General features: G+C 47.3%; 3 protein-coding genes across 4 annotated transcripts; all 3 read left to right on the forward strand.

Moving 5' to 3' along the window:
* Positions 1-676: 676 nt before the first annotated feature.
* Positions 677-4852, forward strand: LOC136530631 (PHD finger protein MALE MEIOCYTE DEATH 1-like). 2 transcript variants are annotated; one of them, XM_066523355.1, is made up of 4 exons: positions 677-1188; positions 1801-1920; positions 1996-2047; positions 2230-4852. In XM_066523355.1, the coding sequence occupies exons 1-4, from the start codon at positions 744-746 to the stop codon at positions 3620-3622; spliced, it is 2010 nt and encodes a 669-aa protein (XP_066379452.1). In that variant the 5' UTR covers positions 677-743; the 3' UTR covers positions 3623-4852. The 2 variants fall into 2 exon arrangements, with proteins under 2 accessions (XP_066379452.1, XP_066379451.1); XM_066523354.1 differs by having other exon boundaries at positions 1801-2047.
* LOC136530627 (uncharacterized) lies at positions 4262-4998 on the forward strand. The gene is made up of 2 exons (XM_066523350.1): positions 4262-4663; positions 4708-4998. The coding sequence occupies exons 1-2, from the start codon at positions 4262-4264 to the stop codon at positions 4996-4998; spliced, it is 693 nt and encodes a 230-aa protein (XP_066379447.1).
* Positions 4999-6991: 1993 nt separating this feature from the next.
* On the forward strand, positions 6992-10930 carry LOC136530628 (vacuolar sorting protein 39-like; the record flags this gene model as incomplete). Its single annotated transcript, XM_066523351.1, has 5 exons — positions 6992-7585; positions 8995-9206; positions 9637-9768; positions 9856-9999; positions 10818-10930. Coding segments are annotated over exons 1-5 (1049 nt in total), but the record flags the coding sequence as incomplete, so codon positions are not given.
* Positions 10931-11124: the final 194 nt, after the last annotated feature.

Raw genomic sequence — 11124 nt, forward strand, 5'->3', positions numbered from 1 at the left:
TTTCGTCAACATTTAGTACTCCGTACATGTACCGTAAGTTTGATGTGACGGAAAATCTTTTTTTTGCATAGTGTCAAAGTTTGGATTTTGATGGAACTAAACACCCCCAGGTACTACGGCTGTGTTCGGCTGGCCAATTTGGCTACAATTCGGAGCAGTGTTTTTCTCTCACAATATTTTAAAATAAATAACTTTTTTTAGCATGAACAGTAAAAATTTAAATCCAGCCCCGAACACTGCCTACAATGCATCTGAACACTGGCCCGGAAGCCTAATAGAGCCACGTCCTCCCAAAAAAAATTTGACCTCGCTCCCGCTGCGTCTCGATCGCGGGGCCAACGTAACGGGCCCCTCTTCCTATCCCCAATCAGCTATCACCTGCCTGTCCTCACAAAAAAATATTTCCCACACGTCGGCGACCACGCCACTGTTGTTTAGCCGTTGACCTGCGGGACCCGTGACCACAGGCCCGTCCCCAGCCAGGTAGGTCCTACATGTCATTGGAGCATAGCCTCAGGGGGCAGCGGAGGGCACGGCTTGCTCCGCGAGGTCACGGGCGAACGCGTGGAAAGCGACCGTCGTGGGTCCGGCGCGTCAGCGGCGCGAGCATTTGGGTCGTGGAGCTCGGCGCGCGGCTGCGGCACCGCTCGCACCGTCACTCGCACGCCACAAATTACGGGAAGGCCCCTGCCGCCGCGAACCAAAACCCCAGCGCCCGTAGCAGGAGACGACCGCTCTAAGCAATGCCGTCCACGCGCGCGCTCCGGCAGTTCGACCCGCGACGGTCGCCGCCGCCACGACAGAACTCGCAGGCGGCGGCGGCCGCGAAGGAGGAGGAGGCGAGCCCGTGGCTGCCGCCCTCATCCTCCACCTCGTCGTCTTCCTCCTCGGCCTCCGCGCTCTTCAAGCACTCCGCCGCCTTGTCGGCGGCTGGGCCGAGGGGCGGATCGGGGACGCGCGTGTACCCGCTGCGGGACTTCCCGGGCGGGGACGCGGCCGCGCTCGGCGGCGCGTTCCGGGACAACGTGCGGTGGCTCCTGAAGCAGTGGAGCTGCGCACCGGGTTCCTGGTCGGCGTGGCGCGCGCTGCTCTCGGACGAGCGCACGGGCACTTTAGTCCCCATCGTCGCCGTGGAGGAGCTCGCCGCGGCGTCGCCCTCGCCGCTCTGCGATCTCTGTCGCTGCGCTGGTGAGTTGGCTTCGCTTTCCGGGGCCTTCATCGCGTATTTGGGCGCAGCACGCGCTTCTTTCGTTCATGGGGTTTTGAATGTTTGATGGATGCGCTGATTAGGTTTTAGTCGTGAGTTATTCCCGACTTTTGCTGATTTGGATGTGTGGATTAGTAGAACTGTTGTTACAAATGCTCTGTCTCTGTGTGATTTGGGCTTCGTGACCGTAGGGAAGATTCTTGGGAGATATTTTTCAGTAATAATTACTTGCAATTATCGTTCCTAACTGTTGAGAAATGCGCTGAATGAGCGATAAACTACTCCTAATTCTGATTACATACAACGTTGGGTGAATAATAGGAATTGCATTTCTGTTCAACATTCTTGCACTTATGACCCGTTATTTTCCTGTGCACATTGCCAGGAATTGACTACTCCATGTTGCTTGTTTCAAAAAATTTTAAATCACTTCCGAAAATACCAGTGCGGTTATAATGGTGGCCCCTATCCTCTTAAAGTTTCTTTCTTCTTCTGGAAAAGATGTTGTTTCGTGCATTGATTCACATCCTAGTTCTGTAAATGCCAACTCAGCAATGGTCGAAATAAGTGCATGATCTGGACCGCAATTTCAGGTTGGAGCCACCACTGGGTGTCAAAGCGGAAGTACCATTTCATCATTCCGGCAGTGGTCGAGTGGGACCAGCCAATCAGGGCTGATGCGTTGCTTGGGCACACCGATCACCTCCTACATGGTCTGATCCATAGTAATGGCTTTGGTCACCTTGTCACTCTCCATGGTCGTGATGGTGGCTCCACTTTCCTCTCAGGCTGCCAGATCATGGATATATGGGATCAGCTTTGTGCAGCTCTCCGTGTAAGGTAACAACAATATACTCTTTCTTCCCTGTTCAGAAATACTCTTCAGTTAAGTACCTGTTAGCTAGTTGTGCTTTAAGTACCCCAGCAAATTCTGAACTTTGGTAACTTTATGAAGGCTGTAAACTCAAGAAAGATAACCCACCTTGTTTCTATCTTCTGAGCTTTGGAAGGTTTCTGTGCAGAGCCGTCTCTGTTGTCGACTTGACCCAGAAGCACTCTGTGGACCTCCGCCTCCTGCTTGGAGTGGCACAAGGCAAGACATGGTTCACTCGCTGGGGGTACTGCCTTGCCAAGGGTTGTTTCAGCGTGTCTAGGTCCACTTATGATGCTGCACTTGAAGCCCTTGCTACCCTGCCTGTTGATTGTCTCCGTAGTCGTCATGTCCGTCGTGTGGTCACCATCTACCGCCGCCTCTCCAACAAACCTCTGGCTACAGTCCGTGAGTTCCTCCTCTGCCTCCTTGATTGGAAGCACCTTGAGGCCCCGCTTTCTCCTCCCGTGAAGACATCCCCACGGCTGATGTTCTTGCTGCCAAAGTCATGTATGGTGAAGAGGCTCAGGCAGCCATACCAACGCTTTGAGGACGTAGTTGACCTGCTTGAGTGTCGGTGGTCAAAGAAGCGTCTGCTTAGTGCTGCAGAGGTTGTTGTTGAAAAGCTGCGGGAGCATGCCGATGGCACAAGGATAACACGGCAGGCAGTGCGAGATGCTGCCAGGGGTGCCATCGGTGACACTGGTCTCCTGGACTTCGTCATCAAGTCCCTCAATGACACTGTTGTTGGTAACCACATTGTGCGCCGCGTGCCTGACCCTGAGAATCGTGTGCTTCACTTCAGCCTTGAGGAATATGCTGAGCCTGAGCCACAGCCGCAGGCAGATCATGAGCTTGAGCCAGTGGAAGTTGATGCAGAGCACAACCCTCCTGCAGTCCGATGGCCAAACACAGCGGAGGCGGAGCGGGATCTGCGTGCTGTGTGCCGAGCAATGGTGGAGGCACGCAGTGAAGCAGCACAGGCTGTACTGGACTGCAAGCACTGGGTGAAATGGTGGGGCCTGAGGGATGAGTCTGATGACCAGCTAAGGTTCCTTGTTGAGTGGCGACCACAGCCATGGGAGGCTACTGAACTTACAAGGCCAATGCCGCCAGGGGATATCGTGGTGGTACCCCTGCATACATCCATAGGTGAGCTGCTTGTTGAGGCGGAGCATGCATTGCGAGATACATACTGCTTCTTTGAGGATTTCCAGGCCGAGTCACTGGATGGCATTGGGGGGGATAAATGGGATCCGGTGATGCTTGGTGGAGCAGAGTCTGGTGACACCATCGGTGTGCATGGACACGGAGCGGACATGGAGACTGGGCTGCGGTGCCAGGGAGGTGCAGATGCGTGGGAGGTGCAGTGTGTTTGTGGTGCACAGGACGACGATGGGGAGCGCATGGTGGCATGCGATGCATGCAATGTCTGGCACCACACACGCTGTGTCGGCATTGCAGATGGTGCTCCGGTACCACCATTATTTCTCTGCATATCCTGTAGTGGCGCGCTCGTGGCCGCTGGACCAATTTCTGGATGAGACACTAATGGTACCTGAAGTTAAGTGACAATTCTTTTGCACCTTGTGTGTAACTCAAAGCCTGACGGTAGTAGTCTGACGAGTAAACCAGTTCTGATACTGTTGAGACCTTTTGTGTAAAGTGCGTTGCTGTAGTGGTATGTGATGAGTTTAGTAACGATGTAGCAATACCGAATGTTATCTGTAGTAGTAGACTGGTGGTAGTAGAGTAGAGGATTAGGCAGTAGAAAGAGAAGCACTATCCATGTCGCACGCAATCCGACTGGAAATTTTGTACAGGGACATATTGCAGAAGAGATGCTGTAAATAGCTGTCCTGTGATTTGCGCCTTTCTACCTGTTGAGGATAGAGTGCATGAGCTTGACTCAGGAACCGCCAGGAGCAGCGCGTGGTGACCGCGCTCACCAGTAGCACACATCGTGCATAGACTAGGACAGTTGCTGAAGATAGCAACCTCCATTTGTTGTACTATATATACATTCAATTGAGATCAATACAAGGCGTTGGCTCCTATTACTTCTCTACATGGTATCAACTAGCGCGGGCTGATCCTGCTCCAGCGCTCCACGCTAACCGCCTCCGGCGATCACCGTCGTTTGCCTCCGCTTCTCATCTCCGCTACCTTCCTCCTCTGTTGCCATGGATCACATGGACGACAATCCTCTCTTCGGTCTCAGCATGTCCAGCGCCCCTTCTTCTCCATCCTCCCCAACTTCCTCCGTCACCAGCGAAACTCCTGCTCCCACCGCCGCTGCTCCTCCCGTCGCCATTCTTCAAACGGTGAACATCAAATCCCACGTCCCCGTCGTTCTCGAGCTCGCCAATCCCAATTACGACGAGTGGCGCTGCTGCTTCGATGCCTTCCTCGGCAAATTCAATCTCGGCTCGCACATCTCTTCTCCGCCAACCGCCGAGGAGTGCCACGATCCCGCGTGGTCCGTCGTCGACCAGTGCATCATCAGCTGGCTTTACAACTCCATCGGCAAGGATGTGCGCGACATCGTGCGCACCCCGAAGGCCACGGTGTTCCGCATATGGCAGGTCATCCACGACCAGTTTCGCGACAATGAACTTCACACCTGGAGGCGGAGTTCCGGAACCTGGTGCAAGGCGACATGGACATCGTCCAGTACACCGGGCGCCTCAAGCAGCTGGCCGATGCTCTTCGCGACGTCGGGCAGCCCGTCGGCGAGACAAGCCAGGTCCTGAACATGCTGCGCGGCCTCAGCTCCAAGTACCGCGACGCCATTCCGGCCATCACCGCCAAACAGCCGCCGCACACCTTCTTCCCCGCGCGGTCGTACCTCCTTCTCGAGGAACACTACGACAAGGAGCATGCTAAGTCTGCAGCACAGCACGCCCTTGTCGGTCTGTGAATCTTGGCAATGAAGTTTAACTTGTTCACTGTGTTATAAGAATTTATTTACTGCGAGATAAAAAAAAATTATTTGTTGCTGTTTGATTTGCTGTTAGTCTGCAGTAGCGTTTTGGTGGTTGGGCTGGCTTTCTGTTGTTGGGGTGCACTGGTCAGACTGCTGCAATGCTGCACATCCGGTCCATGCCATCTTTTAGTTCCGTTATGGTTGGTGCTCCATGCAGCTACTTGCTTCAAACTTGTTTGAGAAGCTTTATAGCCTCAAGATTGGCTTTGCTAGGCCTCGTTTAGTTGGGCACCGAATCGGCGCCGCCGGATTCGGGGCACTACTGTAGCTACTGTAGCGTTTGTTTTTATTTAGTAATAATTGTCCAATTGTTGACTAATTAGGCTCAAAACGTTCGTCTCGCAAAGTACAACCAAACTGTGCAATTAATTTTTGATTTCGTCGACATTTAGTACCCCATGCATGTACCGCAAATTTGATGTGACGGGAAATCTTCTTTTTGCATAGTGCCAAATTCAGGAATTGGGGGAACTAAACATGGCCCTAGTTTTATTTATGAACACTTCAGCTGCGCAAAATTTTCTCTCAAAACACGCATGTATCATGTATGTACAGCCTACTCGTGCAGAGGAGGAGCGTCAGTTGATCCCTTATGCTGGTCGATCAGTTGTCTAGTTTTCAGCCTGCGAGCTGTGATGGGCAAGGGCCTTGTATGGAATGCTTGTTTACCGTATATTGGGTACTTTAGGCAGTCGTTTAGCGCTTGGAAGTTGCGGCAGTTTATATTCATGCATGGGTTCCCTTTGTGATCACTTGCATGAATGCGTTTTCTGGTGTCGGTTTTCATTTTGTTGCTTCTGAACTGATCCTCTATGTAATTTCGTTGTTGCCGTAATGAAATTCAGTTTTATCGGTGTGGAAAAAAAACCCTACTCTTTTGAGCACCCGTTGCCTGACAAATTACAAAGAATATTTAGCCTTAACTTGTGCACCTGGGTGGATAAGGTTCCATTATAACGAATCAAACCAACTGAGCATCATTTCACTATATTAGTTGTTTTATTTCTTTTCAAATGTTACCGCATCATACCACCCATGGTATTTTGGGCCTCTAGGTGGAGCTTACACCGACTTCAGTTCCGCCACTTGCCTAAGCTTAACAGTAGCATTGTATAACTGAACCACAACCTATTCAGCTAATGGTTTCTATGGCTGAAGCTGATTTGTTATGAGAGAAAACAATATTCTATGATTGATAAATCAGACTAATAAGTTCAAGCGAACAGCCAAACACAAGGAAGTGAGCACTTTACTGATAGTTTAATATTTAATACGACAAAAATTTGAATCTCATATGGTTGGACAGAATCAGAACGCAGAAGTGAGTGCATGAGTAATCGCTAAAGGCACCCTTAGCTAGGGAGGTGCTTTATGTAACATTTCTTGCCCTCTTTAGCGCGCCATTGGATGACGCATCATGTAAACCTATCTTCTACTTAATACAAAGATGCGCAAACCTATCGCGTATTTGAGAAAAGAGCGCGGAAGTGAGAGCTTGAAAGTCTTTGGTTGGTAACAATGACCCTAGTTATTCGGTTGTGTGATTCTGATGGTTGAATATAAGTATACAGTTTTACCAATAAATATTTCTTCCAATTGATTTTAAATGTAGGTCGTGTTAGACCCGTATAGAAAAAAAATGTACAACATGTGTATGTGTGCATATAGCTGTTCTAAGATGGCTTACATTAAGCATTGTTTCGTCCCCATGAATTGAGAGAAATTAAAAGTAATTTAGTAAGTGTAAAACATACAGTAACATAATCGAAGGCAAATCTACTGTGGCAGCGAAAATATTGCTCGTCCAGTTCCCGGACGAGTCTTCTCTGCAGGACCGCAGGTGCAGAGGGACTGACAGGTGGGCCTGATGGAGAGGATTTCCTTCGTTCCCGAGTTCCCAAACTGGGTATACGCACGCCGTGCGCGGCCACCGCGCAGCGTCACGATCTCATATTCTCATCGCTTGCTCGCCTCGACCTCCGTCTCGAAGCGGCCCTCCTCCCTCGCCGGACGACGGCGGCGGCCGTCTAACACAGCCGTGGAGGAACCGCCCCCTTGATCGGGCCGCTGGCCATGGTGCATAGCGCGTATGATGCTGTCGAGCTGGTGGCCGACGTGCCGGGCCACATCGAGGCCGTAGCCTCCCACGCTGGGAAGCTCCTCGTCGCGGTTTCCGACACCGAAGGCTTCCTCTGGGGCTCCGACTGCTCCCTGCGCATCTACTCCGCTCCTTCCCCCTCCTCCGACGGCGGCGGCGAGATCCGGTGGGACGGGCCCTACGCGCTGGAGCGGCAGGAGCCGCGGTTCTGGCGGCGCCCGCCCTTAGCCATGGAGGTCAGCACCAGTCGCGACCTCCTGATCTCGCTCTCCGAGTGGGTCGCGCTCCACCGCCTCCCCGGGCTCGAGACCGTCGCCGTCGTCTCTAGCAAGACAAAGGGGGCCAACGTGTTTGCCTGGGACGAGCGGCGGGGCTTCCTTGCCGTCGGTCGACAGAAGCGACTGACCGTCTTCCGCCTCGACAGTGAGAACTCATTTGCATTGCCTATTTGTTTGTTACTACTACGATTCCAGTTTATTTTTTTCTCCCATGGGGTTGACCATGCGATCGGTTTAGGTTTGGTAGAATTCCAATTGGAGGATTGGAAGTGGGAATATGTTGGGTTGTGGAGTGCGAATGTCAGATCGATTGTGTTTGCTTAAGAGTCTGTGTACTGCACAGCCATGTGTTTTATACAATTTCAACACATGAATTTTTTTGCACCCCAAGATTAAGATCCAACAGCCTTCATTCTTCTTCTACCTCTAGCCTTCTTCTATCTTAAGACAATCACAAGATCACAGATCTACATATCACAAATCACATATCACAGAAAACAATTTTTTTTAAATGAAAGGACAAAATACAGAGGCCGGTTCCCTGCCCGTTCGTGAATAAGAAATACACGTGTGCTGGACTGCTGGTGCACTGCTGCGTCGCAAATACACGTGTGCTGCCCGTTCGCGTCGCGTCATGGGTCCCCTGGCCGGTGCTGGTGCACTGCTGCGCGATAAGAAAGCGCACTGCCTGGACGCAGATCTAACGACGCAGACAAACCGAGGCAATAATCCGGTGGACTAAAATCCATGTGTTTTTTTGATGATAAAACACACGTGTGTTGTATAGCATTTCTGTTGCTTAAAGAGGTATAAAACTGGCACAAAATCGAGTAGTTAATCTGTTTAAGTTTAAAAACTGTATTGAGAGTTTTGAACTTCACATTGATCGGTCAAATTTTCTATTCAGAGATATACCATGGTAGTATTCAGTAACTCTTTTCATCTCTAGTCAGTCTTCACGCGCCTACATGCTGAGCCCATTAAAACCCTGGTACACTGTTGTTGAAATTCTTTTTTTTTAGATTTAGTGGCATTGGTATTATCTATGCTTAGCCTGATCTAGTTCTTCAATAGGTATGGTTTCCCTGTTCCACCTTATTAAAACGTGTGCCTGTCATAATTGTGAGAACAGAATATGTTTCATGGAAATCCGTCTCTTTCAGAACTTTTTTCTGGCAGGCAATGTGTGACTGCATCCACATTTGTAATTTGAGAAAACTTCTGATGTGGTATACTTCATTTTCTTGAAACTAATGGTTGGTAAATGGCCTGTACATACACAAAAAAAAAACAAGAAGAAAAATCTAGGCATTGTCCCAATTACAGGCAGAGAACAATACATATGTTTGGTTACCAGCATTCGATGTATCAATATAAGAATAGAGGTTGCTTTGTGCCGGTATTAAAATGTTGGTTCCATATGGTACCTGTTAATGGAATTATGTAAGGTTGTATAGCAAATGTAAGCTGATAAAGATCAAAGATAAGAGATGTTCTAGACTATGGGATTTGGTTATTTCAATTATATCACTCTGACATGTCTCTGTTTGTCAGGTGGGAGAGAATTTGTTGAAGTGAAGGAATTTGGAGTGCCAGATATTTTGAAATCAATGGCCTGGTGTGGTGATAACATATGTCTTGGAATCAGGCGGGAATATATGATAATAAATAGCATGACTGGGGCACTAACAGAAGTGTTTTCTTCTGGGAGGATCGCTCCTCCTTTAGTTGTGCCTCTTCCTACTGGGGAACTGATCCTTGGCAAGGTATAATACTTCAATTTTCGTGATGCTGTGTCCAATTCCTGTCCCATTTCATAAATCTGTTAGATGGCAAATCTTTTTTTGGTTCAAAAGTGACATTATTCTATGCTTTACGAGAAGATTGGCAGATGTTCTAACAATGTACTTATTTCCATTTTCTAATTTAAGGGGAATCTTATCTTGTGAAATTCTGAAATGTTTATGTCAAAGTTGATGTAAGACCCTTAGCTTTCATGTACTAAGATTGCATTGCTACTAGTGAGAAAATTTTCCAATATATCAGTGCAAATATGATACGGACTGAAATAGTTTTTATATGAATCTCTTTTGAAGCCATTGAGATTCCCAACACTTAACTAGCTTCTTGAAGAATTCCTGTTTTCTTTCTTGTTTATTTTCAGTTAGTTTTTTATAGTACTGTATGTTTATTTAGGATAACATTGGGGTATTCGTTGATCAAAATGGCAAACTTATTCAAGACGGCAGAATAATTTGGTCAGACACACCAGCTTCTGTCGTTATACATAGACCATATGCTGTGGCACGCCTGCCACGGCATGTTGAGGTGAGTGATTACTATCTACCTATCTGGTATATTCAGTGGTAAGTATAGTATCATAGTAATAAGTTTCATGACTTGATACTATTTCAGATACGCTCTCTTAGGGCCCCCAATGCATTGGTTCAGACAGTTGTGCTCCGTGATGTTCAAAAGCTTGTCCAAACTGACAACTGTATACTTGCTGCGCTATCTAACTCTGTTCATGGTTTGTTGCCCGTTCCTATTGGCGCTCAGGTATTCTTGTCCAGTTTATTAATTATGATATGATGATTGTGTTGGTGCCAGTTTTTGGGTTCATGTCCCGTCTTTATCATTTTGTCCATCTCCGGTTAAATACAATAGTTCTAATTACTCTGTTAGACTGTTAGTAGCTGGCAACCAATTATAAGATATTTTAAGATCAGTTAAACATTGATATATGTTTTAACAGATATAGTACATGGTCCTTTTTATCATGCTTAGTTTTGTTATGGTTTTACCTTCCCTCTCATTTCTTTTGAGAATGTTCATGTTGCAACTCTATTTGTAGGACAATTTTGTTGTGCTACTTATGTAATAAGTATTAAAGCCCATTGTTTAGATCAATTAATGGTTAATAATGTCTTGTACAATCGAACCTGATACAATTTGAGAAAACCTGTTTTCAGATCTGTAATTTGATGAAACCTATCCCCCCTCCCCCGCGGGTACTTGACAAATCTTGTTTGCTTAGCTACGAGAGGAATCACTCCTTTTTTTCCCCAATATTAATGACAAATTTATGAATGATTTACAGCAAAAAAATTGTAAGTAAAATCAAATCAAATTAAATTTTGTAACTCTGTATATAAAATATGGGCCAACTGCAACATCTATAAAACCATAGGAAAGTAGCTACGTCTGTACCCCTTTTCTGTTCATAGGCCATCTCAAATTTTAACCAGTAGATTATAGTGTGTTGAGGCCTTTATTATTTCTAATGAATGCTATTTTATCTGAAAAATGAAAATTCAAGTAAATTTTAAATTATCGATCTCAATTATTTCGGTGATTGTTACATATTTGCTCTACAGATAGTGCAATTGACCGCTTCTGGAGAATTTGATGAGGCGCTAGCATTGTGTAAGCTACTTCCACCAGAGGATTCAAATTTACGAGCTGCAAAGGAAAGCTCAATCCACATAAGGTATGTTTGTATTTTCCAGTTGAAAAGAAAGCCTACAATAATACTGATTTGGAATATAGTGACATAAGGTATTTTCGGATTCTACATTAGAAAAGAAAGGCCACAATAATTCTATATTTTATCACTACATAGTACAAGTTACTATGTATCCCTTTCCTCTTTTGTCAAGCTGTTCCGAATCCATATCTTTTTCT

This window comes from Miscanthus floridulus, unplaced genomic scaffold (assembly GCF_019320115.1).
Source record: "Miscanthus floridulus cultivar M001 unplaced genomic scaffold, ASM1932011v1 fs_166_2_3, whole genome shotgun sequence".
Classification (NCBI taxonomy): Eukaryota; Viridiplantae; Streptophyta; class Magnoliopsida; order Poales; family Poaceae; genus Miscanthus; species Miscanthus floridulus.

Excerpts from the sequence above, each read along its gene's own strand:
- LOC136530627 (XM_066523350.1), top strand. The coding sequence starts at position 4,262 with ATGGATCACATGGACGACAATCCTCTCTTCGGTCTCAGCATGTCCAGC. Across the intron at positions 4,664-4,707 it reads CGGTGTTCCGCATATGGCAG|GCGGAGTTCCGGAACCTGGT; the intron begins GTCATCCACGAC and ends TCACACCTGGAG.
- LOC136530631 (XM_066523354.1), top strand. The coding sequence starts at position 744 with ATGCCGTCCACGCGCGCGCTCCGGCAGTTCGACCCGCGACGGTCGCCG. Across the intron at positions 1,189-1,800 it reads CGATCTCTGTCGCTGCGCTG|GTTGGAGCCACCACTGGGTG; the intron begins GTGAGTTGGCTT and ends CCGCAATTTCAG. Across the intron at positions 2,048-2,229 it reads TGTGCAGCTCTCCGTGTAAG|AGCCGTCTCTGTTGTCGACT; the intron begins GTAACAACAATA and ends GTTTCTGTGCAG.